General features: G+C 43.6%; 1 protein-coding gene across 4 annotated transcripts; it reads left to right on the forward strand.

Moving 5' to 3' along the window:
- The first annotated feature begins 3,562 nt into the window (after positions 1 to 3,562).
- Positions 3,563 to 13,626, forward strand: LOC6618113 (homeobox protein unc-4). Of its 4 annotated transcripts, none has more exons than XM_032725589.1 (4): positions 3,566 to 4,620; positions 11,094 to 11,302; positions 11,436 to 11,575; positions 12,116 to 13,626. In XM_032725589.1, exons 1-4 carry the CDS (start codon positions 3,936 to 3,938, stop codon positions 12,876 to 12,878), a joined length of 1,797 nt encoding a protein of 598 aa, XP_032581480.1. In that variant the 5' UTR covers positions 3,566 to 3,935; the 3' UTR covers positions 12,879 to 13,626. The 4 variants fall into 4 exon arrangements, with proteins under 4 accessions (XP_032581481.1, XP_032581482.1, XP_032581480.1 ...); XM_002042375.2 differs by having other exon boundaries at positions 3,567 to 4,620; positions 11,124 to 11,302; XM_032725590.1 differs by lacking the exon at positions 12,116 to 13,626 and having other exon boundaries at positions 3,563 to 4,620; positions 11,432 to 11,569.
- The last annotated feature ends 759 nt before the right edge of the window (positions 13,627 to 14,385 follow it).

Consider the following 14,385-nt stretch of genomic DNA (forward strand, 5'->3'; position numbering starts at 1 on the left):
GGGTTCTCGGTTCATTTGAGTAAAGATTACTTATTATTATAATACTAATAAAATACTTATTAGAAAATCGTATAAAAACATTCTTTGACTAACAGCAGAACTATAAAGAGAAGCACTGAATAAATGAAATCATGTTATTAAACTTTCACTCTTTGTAAAAGTTAAAGCTAATTTACGTGCCATTAGGTATTAGATATTCAATACCTAAATGTTGTGTTATAAAGATCTTAAGCATTATATTATATTATAGCCAATTAAATACCAGATAGAATTATCCTTGGGCTCAAGGTACACATTATTGAAAATCGAATGTTTAATTGTTTTTCTAAATATGATATTGTAAAGTTCAGGGTTAGAATGAGTCTTAAATGATCTATTCAAAGTACGCATATTGGAGCACAACATCCCACGCCAATTTGATATCCCCACTTATCATTACTTATTTCCAAATGACGTGGAGCAGTTCGTCAATTTCCTGCCTGTCATTCCCTTAGTTTTCATATCCGTCCATATCGCCATGCCGCCCGATTGCCCTTCCCCCTTCGCCGCACCATCGTATTTTCCGCCCACGCCACTGCAGCCATTTGACAGACAAATCAAAGAGACATTTTGAGCGGAAAATTCCCCACAAAGCTTCCCACATTCCACATCCAATCCGAGTTGTTTGCGGCCACTTGACTCATTTCCCTGCCTCACCGGCGAATTTCCCAGTATTCGATTTCCTGCCTTACTGGTTTTATGTTGCTACGATTTTGAGTGCGCCTATTCTAAGTCAAATTGTTTATGACTATACTACATTATTTCGCTATTTTATTTCTGTGCTTTTATGCTAAAGTTTTAACCTACTTTTATTGTTCTTAAATTTCTTAAGGTTTATTTGTATGTTTATATGTTAAGAGATAATATAAATATATTCATATATAGTAGTAAATATATTTATATTTTTAGTGGTATGATTAATAGTAATTTATATTTGGAAATTATTAAGCTATGCTATAAGCTATATGCTTTACATTTGCCATTTTTAGTATCAGCACATGTTTCCTAAAATTTTACCAGTAATTGTAAGGATTTTATAGATGATTTTTAGTTAAAGTAGGGGTATTGAAATATAAGGTAAAATATATACAAATTTATAATGGCTTTCTGCGAATTCATCATTCTTTTTAAATCGATATGTTTACGGACTTTCCGTTACTAAGTCAAAGAATCATCAAATCTGAATACCATAACCATTAATTCATTTTTAAATCTTGGCAGTTTCCACTTCGATTTCCATCACATTCACTCGAATAAATTCTGATTAGCCAAACCTTGAGAAGAACATAAAAAATATACCCCAATTCCCCAATGTTTCTCTCTCATTATTCGCTCATCATTCCACTCTCTGCATTTCATTTCCTGCTGGAGCGCACAGCAGAAGAAAAGTTTTTCCTGGAAACTGAGAGCGGAAAACTTTTTGCTGGCACAAAAAATAATTAAAATTCATTCGTTTGATTTGCGTGAGGGGTTGCGGGGGCTGAGGGGGCGTTCTGGGGGTGGCCCAAGGACATGGGCGCCGTTGGGGCGAACTTTTGCAACAAACTGTAGCAGAATTAATTAAGTCTCGGTACGCATGGAAATTTTATTAACAAACTGATAGCACAAAGGACTGAGTGGGGGGGGGGAGGGGTTGGATAGGGAGGGGCTTGGGGCATAGGGATTTCCTTTTCTGGGTGTTTTTTGGGGGGTGGGCTTGCCGCTTTTCGCTTTTGGCTTTTCGGCCACTGACGCTGTAAGTCATTAATAAAGCGAACACCAACCGACAGCGTCAACGTTGCACATGTGACAGGCGGAGGGGGGAGAGGGGTTCGGAATGGTAGTAGCAGCGCAAAAGCAAAGGGATACACGTCGCAAAAATGCGTGTCAAAAGACATCTTGCAGGCCTGCAGTAAAATGCTAAATCAAGGATAACACGATTTTTAGAAGTGAAATCTTTGTCAAGGATGTTGAAAGGTATAAAATGGCAAGCATTGCACATTTTTTTCAGTGCAGTAAGAAAGATGAATTATTTCGTATCGAAATTTGTTCAATAATTTAATCATTTCTCGCAAAAAAGCAACAGACTCATTTCGACAGTTGATTCAACTTATAAATTCCCTATATTATTGTAAAATCCAGTGCTCAAACTTACCCAAACCCTTTTTTTTCAGTGCACGAGTAGGGAAGCGAGAGGCGAGCAATTAAGTAACCTGCCAACAAAACATCTGACAGATGAGGGGGCGGCAATAGGGGGCTGTGGGGGGAAAGTCGGGACACCGAAGGGTACTTTACGAGGGGTCTTTACCGTACAATGTCATTGATTGCCAGGCCAGAGTTTTTCCATAAGAAAAAACGGCGTCGGGGTGTTAAGGATGGCAAATGGGTTAAGTGGCAGTGGCCGACTGGCGCTCGATAAAATGAAAATGAATGATTCATGCGCAGCACAGCAGCCGCCCAAAAAAGTTGGGAGAAGTCATTCAGAAGGGAAAATTGGGAACGAGGCGTTTATGTCAACAAATTATTACAGAATCTGCCCAAATCTGTTCAGCACATATAGTATTTTTTTACTTTTTTAGAATCAATTAAAAACAAATAAAACAACACAAAATAATACGGAGTTAGTATAGTAAATATATTCTGCTATTCTGTAATATAAAACCAAACATGTTTCACTGGAGAAAAGCACTCGAAAACTAACAATCCGGAAGAAAATCCAAGATGTATATATTTTCAAGGCAAGTTTCCCCAGATTATCCAGAGAAACAAATTGATTGTGGAAACCGCCAACAAAGTGCTAACAAATCGGTCAGAAAACGCCTTGCAATCGCTTTCGGGCTAAGCAGCCGCTTCTCCCTTTTGGCTAATTAATTGTTAACGAATTTTCATTTTCTATTTGTCGCAAGGAAAATTGCCATTTATGGTATGGTTATGGCGAAGCTCTCAGCTGGCAGCGCGGCGGCAGAGCGGCGACAGCAACGCCGGCAGCGGCAGCATAATAATTTCATGTCTCGGCAAATTGAAAAAATGCCGCATAACTCCGCCCTGGAAAAGTACGCTCACACACAGTTGAAGAAAATTGAAAACTCTTCAAGTCGTTTTTGGCAATGGCGACGCAGCGCCTTCGCCGCGACAGCGACGGCGACAGCGCAGCCGGAATTCCCCCTATTTTTCCAGACGGCCAATGGAAGTGCTATGCGCGATGACCATACGGTTGTCTCGCTCTCACGGCAAAATGGCCACTCAGGGAGAGAGAGGCAGTGAGTGGGCAGAGCGGGATGGCTGATCGAAATTGAAACGGCACATATAAAAATTAAGTGGTTGTTGCTGCGGCTGATGAATTTCCCTCTCGGTCGCACACTCTCGCACAGCAACATGGCAACAATCTACCCGCTCTTGCTCGCTCTCTCTCCCACACTCGCTCACGCTTACGCTCCAGCCCCCCGCGCATGGGTATGTGCCTCTCGCTCGCACGCTCGACAACGACGACGACGCCGCTTTTCTGGGTTTCCTCGCTGGACGCATAGATTGCTGCGCTCAGTTCAAATTGAATTTTCATTGCGAGCGCGTCTGCCGCTCCTTCACGCTCGCCCTCTCGCTCTTTCGCTCGCCCACTGGCCCATTCGCTCTCTGCCGAGAAAAAAGCTGATAAACGGTAGACAAAACCAAACGAAAGCAAACCGAGACCGAACTTTTGCCCAAGTGCAGTTTTATTTAATCAGTGTGCAAAGACGCGTTGTTTGGTTAACGCCGGCCGACGGCTCAGCGAAGCAAATAAATAAATACAAATAGGAAACACACATATTTTTTTTAAGTCCTACGCGAGTGAACACCTAGCCCCTGCGCAAAATAAAACCCCCTTCTACCGAAATTGTGCATAAATAGACCTATTTTCATGGCCTAAACTACGGACCATAATGGTTTTGGAGACCTCCGAGGGCGATACCAAAAAGTTCCTGACCAACAACAATAACTCGAGTGCCAGCCGAAATAACAACAGCCACAATAACAACAACAACAATCACAGTCCCAAGGAAATTCCGGAGGAGACTGGCCGGAGTAGCAGCACCAACAGTAGCAGCATCCCCAACGCCCACCGGACCACCGCCGGTCAGCATCTGTTCGGTGGCTCCCCATCGAGCGCCTGCTCCACATCCGTTTCCGGTTGCGGCATGCCCTCCGAGGGCCTCCATCCGACGGCCGCACTCCAGCTTTATGCCGCCGCCGCCCAACTGGCGCCTAATGGCGTCCGCGTACCGCCCTGGGGTCCCTTCCTACAGTTCGGGGTGCCGGGCGTCTTTGGTCCGAACGGACCCTTCCTTGGGCGACCCCGTTTCGATGCCGCCTCCGCCGGCGGACATCCGAATTCCGCTGCTGCCGCCGCGGCCGCCACGCAAATGGCCGCTGTGAATGCCAGCAATGCGTTCGCCAATCTAACGGGACTGAGCGCGGCGGCGCTGCGGAACGTAAGTGCCGCCCAAACGACGGCGGTGGCGGCCGTCGCCAGTACAGTGGCCACCATCCAGCACCGACTAATGATCGGCAACCGGCAAAGTTTGCCGCCGGCGGGACCACCCAGCGAAGGATCCAACGAGGATGGCGGTAAGTCCAAACTGCGTTGTTTTGCCTCAAACTTTAGATGAAATTACAGTCAGGCCTGGGAAGATAAGCATACAGTAGCTCCCGCTTAAGTAAAACTTTATAGATTTTTTGGTTTAAGAAAGTGGCATTTCTTGGTGGTAAAAGTGTATATATTGTGAGAGTTTTGCTTATATCATTTCAATTCGATGGCAATGCACTTCCTCAGCTTAAACTTCTATCATTCAATATATACTATAAGCTATTAATAATGTTGCCTAAAGGAGAATCTGATCTAGGAATAAATATTCACTGTAGTTAATGGATTATATTATTTGGTAAAGATTAAAAACTTTACGCAATTGATGGCATACAAAGTAATCATTAATGACAATAGAAAGATGCAGGATAATATTTTTTATTAGAAAAAGTAAGGATAGTTTATGAGATGAGATGTTTTTACAGTTTCAAAATTTCTTATCTTTAGAAGGTTTTTCTTCAATAATTCACGTTATGTAAAGTAATATGGGGTACCTTTAAAGGATTTAGGGATTAACTTGATATAACTAGATTACTTTGCCTCAAGGACTTTGGATTAGCTACTAGATTATATGTATATATATGAATGAAAAACCTATTTTTTTTTTACAGAAATGTTGTAGGCACGTGCTTTTATCTTTTAGCAGATGAGAAAAAGCCATCTCCTTGATATTTCCAATGGGATTGCATCCATTTCATCAATATCATCTTCGAACAAAACAACTTTTGAAAAGTGGAGCATACCTAACAATAGGCAATATCTTTCTGTATAAAAGGTTAAGCTTAGTAAATAGAGCCTACAGTTGGTAATTTGCTCCATTTGTCCGAAATCAATGATCCAATCAAGCCGTCCAAACAAAGGCCGCTTTATATGACGGAAACCTCCTACTCGAGTGAATTTCGAAAGCTGGTACAAAGCTAGCCTTGTATATGGATTAGCTAAGTGGTAAATGATCTTCAACAAAATCATTTCATTCGGATGATGGGCAAGTGACTCAATGAGCGATCATCAATTGAGTAATACCGTTAACAGGCTGACGGATCCTAAAGCTAATCGGCGACACGTGTGTGTGGTAGCCTGGAACTCGCGTCACAAGTCGCATTCCTCAGTCTTTCCCATGAAATCAATTTCCAGCGCCAACTTTCGCCGGCTGTTAGCTATTGGGATGTATTCAAAGGCGAGATCGGAGAACGGAGAACGGGGATCCCAGATCGACAAATGAATTATCAAGTCGCACGGAACACGCGCCTCCTCCATCGCGAGTGGAGGTCAGCGCCGGCTGATCGATCCATTTGGCCAGATCGGCACGGATCGAATTTCTATTAGCATGTGAATAGGGGCTATAGACGGCATAGCTCCACTCATCCTGCTCGTTATCGGAGCACGGAGCACGGACAATATGCTAATTCATTCAATTAGCCCTGCTAAACGCTTTCCGATTGTCAGCCAGTCAGTCAGTCATTCACGCTGTTTTTGCCCCAATCGAGCATTCTGTGTCAGGCGGGCCAGTTGTGCTTGACTTTTGCTACCTGCAAAACACATTTATTGATTTAGCTAATCAGCGATCGATTATTATGTAAAGTCCGATTGATTTCGTTGATTCGATTTAGCATACAAAGTAGTGTGCCAACTGCCAGCGATTGCCGCCTGCTGTGCTCCCCCGGAAAAGGTCGTGGGCTCCAAATTAGGCACACATCCATATCCATGGACCATGGCGATCCATAAACAATAAACAAATTGACAGACCCATGTCGTGCTAAAACTGAGGCAACACACGATTTTCAAAGTGTGATCGGTAACTCTTTGTTTTGCCTTTTAATTGGCCAAGATCCCTTGTCACATTTGCCACTAGCTTCCAAGATTGCAACCAAGCCTTAAATTCAGTAAAAATATTAATATTCGTATTTATGACATGTATCAGGTATCAATATTTTATTTACTGTCACTTCTTATATTTACGAATGTTGCAACATACATATTTTCTTGGCAAAGTACTCACAAGTTTGTGTAACCTTTCCGTTAAGAAACATAACCCATACCCTAGAAAGAGCCAATTAAGATCTCCAGCACTTGAACAGCTTAAATGGCGAAGCTCATTGGGTAATCAAACAATTGTCTAACCTATTCCGTAATCGTTACAATTCCAGGAAACTCTTGTTAGCCAAGAAAGATCACTTTTCCCATTGATGATGAATTAAGTTCATCTTGTTTGCGGTGAGCGCGACTTACTTTCTTTCAATTCGTTTGGCCGGACAATTGGAGGGGCGCAATCACTAGACCCGAAATTGATGGGACGCCATTCGCTGTGATCGCCCAGTTGGCCATTAAGTGGCGACTCGGAACTAGGAGCTGGAAAACCGGACTGGTCACTGGTCACCACTGGCCAGTTGGCAGTTGCCAGAGCGAAGCAGAGATCGTGGCTCATTGACCAATTAGCATTAACAAATGATGGCTAGTTGGTGTAATTATGGCCATAATGCATATATCCAAAGGCGGGGCGTTAGCAGGGGGCGTGTTCGCCCGCTTGTTGTAATTAACTGCACTTGGCTGGGCTTTGGGTGTGGGTTTGGGCCTTCGAGTTCTTCTGTCCCCAGATCGGGGACTTAATTAATTGCCAGCCAACGCAGGGGCACTTCCTTCTTGAAAAGTAATTATTAATTTGATTTGATTCAATTTGATTAGGGTGGCGATTGTGCAGATTGTGGATACGAAGGAAGAGTGGGTGTTTTCCCTCTTATTTTTTTTTTGGTTTTTTGTCTGAGCTTGTGGCAGAGGCAGGGTTGCCATCGCACTCGTTGCTCATTAATCATTTTGCGGCAGAGAGTTGACATGCAACTAAAAGTTTGCGATTTCGATGGGCATACGTACGTAGGTATATAGGTAGATGGGTGTGGGTGGTGGTGGAGGTGGTGAAGGTGGTGAAGGTGGTGGAACGTCATCATCATCGTCGTGACGTTTACTTGCCGTTGCTCATTTCACGCCGGAAATGAAGAAACTGTCATAAGGCGATCGGAATCATTTATCATGCGATTTTCAGTTTACCATCACACAGCGGAGCCATTTTGTTTTCTTCTTGTCTTGTTTTCTGGTCCTAATGAATTCCGTATAGCCAAAACCCGAAAAGGGGTTTTTGCGGGGAGTGCACATACATACATATACACATAATTGTAGAGCACTTCCGTTCCGCCTTCAAAACGGAAGTTGGCTCATTGATGGAACGGCGGAATGATGGCATGAAGGTTCCATTCCGCCGGAGGAACTGACTGACTGAATGATAAATCGTTTCGCACTCCGTCTCCTTAGATTTAGTCGCATTCTCGATTTTCAGTGTTCTTATCAAAAATGGTTATACCCGTTGGCTTTTTAAGTATTTCCGCCTTTTAATGGGTTTTTTCTTCAGTACAAGACTTTATTTTCGTGTGTCTGGAAATGAGGTGTTTTTCTCAATTATGATTGGTGGATAACCTTTTCAGTTTATCATATTGTTTTAGGATTCATAACTACATATAAGTTCCTTGAGCATCAGCAGCATTATATTACACATATTTTTCATGTTTGTAAAAACTTTTTACCAAAAACTTCTTTCACGTGATTACCTTTGGAAAATTGTATGTACCCCAACAAATTGTGATAATCACTTACATATGTAAAGTCGTCCACAACTTAACGTTGTTAATGGATTGTACGCCTTGTATGTCCACATTTTTGAAAATGTTTAACTTTCGATAATTATGGGCTTGTTTTTGATACTCAATACTTACAAGAGTGCTCTCATTAGATTTTCGGTATGTAATAAACAACTCACACCCCTTTTGAATACCCTACCCGTGCGCCTCTGCCATATACCCCTTTTGGACCCCCTTCTCCACCCTTAACTTTTAGTGTTCTCTCCTTCACCTTTTCGCCTTCTACTTTCCTTTGCTTTCCTGTCTTTTTTATATTTTCGCTTTAATTTTTATGACTTAAGTGGCTCGCCCGCGAGAATCGAGGGGGTCGAATGGAAAGGGGGGCGAAGGACGAAAGGCTGGGGGTGTGGTGATTGGCGACTGGAGCGTGTGTGTGTATGGTGTGTGCGACTGGGTAACTGTTATATTGCCTGGCTGACGCGAGCTGTAAACGAAAATAGCTTGCCACGGAATGTGACTGGGGCATGCAACAACATACACACACACACACTCGTACCCTCTGATTTTGCCGCCTTCCTTGCATACCCCAACTAAGGGTGTTCGAATTTTAGCCACTCACTGAGAAAAGTATCTTCAAAATGTTTGTTAGATGTCTTTAATTTTAAAAGCTGGGATGAAACCTTGATTAGTCTGCTCCAAAACTGAGCAGAGATAATCATCATAGTGTGAATATACACATTTGTGGAATCCTGGAATATAGTGCTTAATTGTATGTCGCGCCTTAGATCTTTAATTTATCAGATTAATGTTTCATTTTCAGTTTTATTTTCCGTTGCGTTTCTGTTTCGTTCCCCCTGCTCGTCGTTTTGAGGATTTTGGGTGAAGTGAATCAATGCGACGTTGCCAAATTTCAGTCTGCTTGCTGCACATTGTTGAATTGCATGCTGCATATATGTACATGGCATACTGCATATTGCATATGGCCCATTGCAAACTGCACACTCGGGGCGTGCAATAATCATAATAAATTTCAATTATCGTTTGCTTTTGCTCCCACACTCGCTTCTCGATCTCTTTTCGGCGGTGCAACTCGCCACTCACAAATCGTAAAGAGCCAAAAACATGAATTATGTTCCAGTCGTCGGGCACTCCAAATGAATGCTCCCCCAACCGCCCACCCCCGCCCCTCTTTGATAGAATAGAAACCGCCCTCGGCTCCCCTTTGAGCCGCCCCTGTTAACTTGGCCTGTTATTATTAAGTCATTTGAATGCACTTTGTGCAGGCCATCTCGCTCGCACCGCGGCACCTTATTGCGTCGGTGTTTGTCGCTTTTGGCTTTAATGTCTCCATTATTGTTGTGTATTTGGCCGTGTTTTGTTATTGAGTTATTAACCTCTCTCTTTGGCACACCGAATCGCTGGAAACAAACGAGTTTCCGTCCTTACTTTCCCTCGCAGGCGTGAAAGAGACGGGCAGAGGGGCGCGTTACTGTGCGGCACGCATAATTAGGTACACTTAACAGCAAAATGCAAGCCATTCATTAGGGGCGTCCTCTTGTTATTGCGCTTTAATGTCGGGTGTGCGTATGCAGTAGGTAGGTAGCCAACCATTGTGGCAAGGCCGCCAAAGGGGGCGGGCATGGGAGGGGGTGGTGTCCGGAGTACAGAGCGTACAGAGTACGGAGTACATTGTCTGTCTAAAAACCAAAATTAATGCGATTACAAAGTCAGCTGAGTGGCGGCGCTTTGAGTGGTCGCTTCATCGGCCGACGGCACAATGCTAAGCCACTAAATGGCTCATTGTATGCCATGCATTCATTTCGCTGGAAAGTGAGTCGAGTGAATAATTGCAGTGGTCGCATCAGCAGTGTTGCATTTAGTGCCCATCGATGCCGGTGTATCGATTATTTCGATTGGCATGAGCGGATGGGATGATTCAATGAGTTCAAACATTTGTAGTTTTTACTCTTATGACAGAATTTATTATTAGAATGATTAACCCATAAATTAAGCAAGTGTTTGATGTAAGTTAACTTTATTTACATTTCACGTTTCTGTCTTACTGCCCTGCGCTGTGTTTTGTGGCCATCATCTAATGTCCAAACACCTTGGGTCCTTTAACCTTCCCCATTTCTCAAAATTCAACCGTGTTCCTTTGGCCAGATCCAAGTTAATTTGATAAATTGCGCTGCCTTTTGCATGCATTCGCTGTGAATGTGAGTGTTGGCCACGCCCCCTTCGGGGTATATAATCTAAATATAGGAAACTATAGATAGGATCGGATGGGATCGGGTGGAACCGGCCACATAATGGTGCGTCAGGAGCAGGGAAACGTAATTAAATTGTTTCGTTTTTATTGTGGGCCGGCGGCTGGGAATTGAAATTGGGAAAATGGGAGGGGGGAGGGGGAGCTATGAGTTATAACACGATACCATATAGCATATACCAAATACAGGGGGGACACTCGATTGTGGCCCCTTTGGCGGTGTAATTGAAATATATGATTATGAATATTTATGCATTCCGTGTGTGCCTCTGTGCGTCGGCTAATTTAAATAATTTTCCAACACTTAATTATAGGGTTTTTAGTGTCGGTTACAAAGTGTTTTGCGCCCATGTTCCCAATACGTTCGTATTCCGTTTTCCATTTTTGGGTCATTTTCGGGGTCCCATGTGTGTGGAGTTCGGTGGTTAGTTTTTGGTTTTCGGCTTTTGGGTTTTTCGGTTTTGGCACCACCACCCTAATTAGTTTTAATAAGCCAACTCCCACCCGTCCGGCTGGCGAATATTAATGACTCTATTCTCGTGTTTTTGAATCCCATTTCATTTAGATTTCCCCATTCTCCGTTTGTTTTCCCTAGGTTTTCCCGGCGACGGCGACGACGACAGCAGCGCGGCCAAGCGGCGCAGGTCGCGCACCAACTTCAACTCCTGGCAACTGGAGGAGCTGGAGAGGGCCTTCTCCGCCAGCCACTATCCGGACATCTTCATGCGGGAGGCCCTGGCCATGCGGCTGGACCTCAAGGAGTCGCGAGTTGCGGTGAGTTTAGTTCCGATCGATGCGAATGTAGTTATACCTTATTCAAAAAGAGATAGCCCCTTTCTCTGAACCACACATACATATGTCCTTTTGCGAGCACCTTTGCTGAGATTATACGCTTTGTTCCAGATAGGTATGGTTCCAGAATCGACGTGCCAAGGTGCGTAAGCGCGAGCACACGAAGAAGGGACCCGGCCGCCCCGCCCACAACGCCCAGCCGCAGACCTGCAGCGGCGAGCCCATTCCGCCCAACGAGCTCAAGGCCAAAGAGCGGTAAGTAAGCCGAAATTGAATCCAGTTAAATAGTAACTTTAAAGCGCAAGCGGGCCGTGATATACATGCAATTTAACAGCTATACCAAATGCTCAACTGCCCATCGAATATCGATTTTGATCACCAACAACATATTAAAATTCAATCATTTGCGAAATTGCATATTCAAGTTGTCATAAACAATGTACAGCTTTTAAACGAGCCATCATTTTGCATTTCCAATTAAGTCGATTAAGACCACAGACGATTTGATCATTGTTAATTTTTAAACATTTGTTAAGTGATATTTTTGAACTTAGCTGTATAGCCATTGTTAAGCTCAAGTAATTTTGGTCATTTATCAATTTATATAGTGATATACTTGTCAGGACCCAGTTTTATGAATCTTGGTTTGGGACAGGATTTACCAATAGCTTTTAGTTCCTCTTGACCAGAAGTACCACAATCTTTTCAAATAGTGTATATATAAAAAACCAATTGGGAGTTAGCTAATACTAAACCGAACTTTCCGCCCTTTTCCCTCCTTGTTACATCTTCCAGAGCCCGTCGTCGAAAGAAGCTGGCCAAGGCCATCGACCGGCAGGCGCGAAAACTGCAGGCTAAGGGCATCACCGTGGACCTGGAGGCCCTCAAGGCCGAGTACATATCACAGCACAAGGCGAACGGCACCTTCTCCGATTCGGACCTGGAGGACGATGGCATCCAGATCGACGTGGTGGGCGGCACCGACAGCGACGACGAGGGCGACAGCGACGTCGTCAGTCCGGTGCGTCTCGGTGGCGGAGGAGGTGGTGGCGGTGGCACAGGAGGCGGCGGAGGCGGTGGAGCCTCCTCGTCGTTCCACTGCGGACTGGATGGCGATGGCGACAGTTCGCGGGCGGGCAGCTTCATCGGCGGCGGCGGCAGTCTGGGCAGCCCCAGTTCGGTGGCTCCACCCTCGATGCTCTCCAATGGAGCGGTCCAGTTCGGCAAGCTGGAGCCGATGGATGGCAATGAGTCCGAGGAGCGGGACAGGGAGCGCGACTCGCCAAAGCCGCTTCTCTTTCCCGCCAAGGCCTTCCACCAACTGAACCTACAGAGCAGCCAACAGCACCACGGTCTGTTGGTGGGGCAGGGTCAGGGATCGGGATCTGGACACGGGCACGGGCACCAGCACAACCACCATCAGCACCACCTTCACCATGGCAGTGCATCCGCCTCGGCGGCGGCGGCAGTGGCCAATCTGGTGCACCAGACATCGCCGATCAGCATGCGCCGGAGCAATCCCTTCAGCATCGAGTCCTTGCTGTTCAACAACACGTGAGGCAACCACGCGAGGATCACGATCCGGCCGAATCCCCTCGAGACCTCTTTGATTTCCGCGTTCCTAGAATATTTTGCTCAACTTATTTCCACATCTCCCACTCTAAGTTTCCCCATTTGTATGTATCTTCGGTTCAGAGCTTGAATATTCCCTAAGTGATTTATTTATTCAAATGTAATGTGTAGTGCATTTTTTTTATTTTTATTTTTAATTTTTTTTTTTTTATCGTAGACCTTGTTCCCCGAGAGAGACTAAATTAGTGTTGTAAATGAATTTATTATTTGTACTGCGTATATATACTATAAATAATCTTTTTTTTGAGTGGCTGATGCCCAAAGCAATGCTTGAAACATGAATAATATAATTATGTAATAGAAGTCTATTGACTAAGGACATTTTTTTTCAAAGTGTGAGTGCGATTGAATGTGTGTTTCTGTGTGTGCGTGTGAGAGAGCCTGTGTAAAAATGTAATTTAATTTAGCAAAACAAGAGAAAACCAATTGACGATGGGAAACACAAAGAATTGCATAGAAATCCACGAGTTAAGTAAGCGAATTTTTTTTGTGTCGAAAAAAGCAGGCTAGAATATTACAAATATGAGAGAACCCACACAATATTACGTATAAATATGCAAAGAACGGCGAAATGGCTGCTAAAATTATATTGTATCTAAAAACTGATTGTCAAACAAGAATAAAATGCGAATCTGTAAAGAGAGAAAAACCACATAAACAACAAATTACGATTATTATTTCCCCTTTTCATTTCGAGTCGAGCTTAACCATAATAAACAAAACACACGAATAAAAAACTGCGCAAGCCCCGAAAGGCCCCTCTAAAAATTACCCAATTCCCAATGAAATGGAATTCAATAAATGACAATTTAAATGGCATCAAAAATACACTTAAATCTGATGTTTGAAAAGTGTTTTCCTGGAGCAATGGCGTGCAAACCCTTTGCGAGTGCCCCAAGTGGCTGCAAAGGATCTTCCCTAATGGCACGGACATCATCTTTATACGGCCCATTAATATTATGGACCTGCAACATCTAGAAATATATCGATGGAATTGAAATCTGACCCTTTATCAGCTTGAAATACGTCAATGGAATGGGTGTATGGTTAAATGCAGCAGCTAAAAGAGTCCATTTCCTATGGAAAATTTTGAAAAAATGGTATTTTTAATGTTCCATTCTTTGACGGCGTTGAAACATATTTATGTCTGTGGTTTTTAAAGATAAATCTAAATCTAAAGATACATAATTGTATTCAGAGGATTTCAAATTTCCGATTTGGTTCGTTTAATGTCAAATATCTACTCGTCAAATATCTACTCGTCAAATATCTACTCGCCAAATATCTACTCGTTTGAAGTACATACTCAAACCTTTGCAAATAGGCACTTCTCGCCATAGAACTTGTGATAACACAGTTGCAGAACTCAAATGTTTTACTTTCCAAAGTTCGCCAGGAATCGTATTAAAATGTATCTGCAGTACAACATTGAG

Source organism: Drosophila sechellia, chromosome X, assembly GCF_004382195.2.
Source record: "Drosophila sechellia strain sech25 chromosome X, ASM438219v1, whole genome shotgun sequence".
Taxonomy (NCBI): domain Eukaryota; kingdom Metazoa; phylum Arthropoda; class Insecta; order Diptera; family Drosophilidae; genus Drosophila; species Drosophila sechellia.

Excerpts from the sequence above, each read along its gene's own strand:
- LOC6618113 (XM_032725589.1), top strand. The coding sequence starts at position 3,936 with ATGGTTTTGGAGACCTCCGAGGGCGATACCAAAAAGTTCCTGACCAAC. Across the intron at positions 11,303-11,435 it reads TCAAGGAGTCGCGAGTTGCG|GTATGGTTCCAGAATCGACG; the intron begins GTGAGTTTAGTT and ends TGTTCCAGATAG. Across the intron at positions 11,576-12,115 it reads GAGCTCAAGGCCAAAGAGCG|AGCCCGTCGTCGAAAGAAGC; the intron begins GTAAGTAAGCCG and ends TACATCTTCCAG.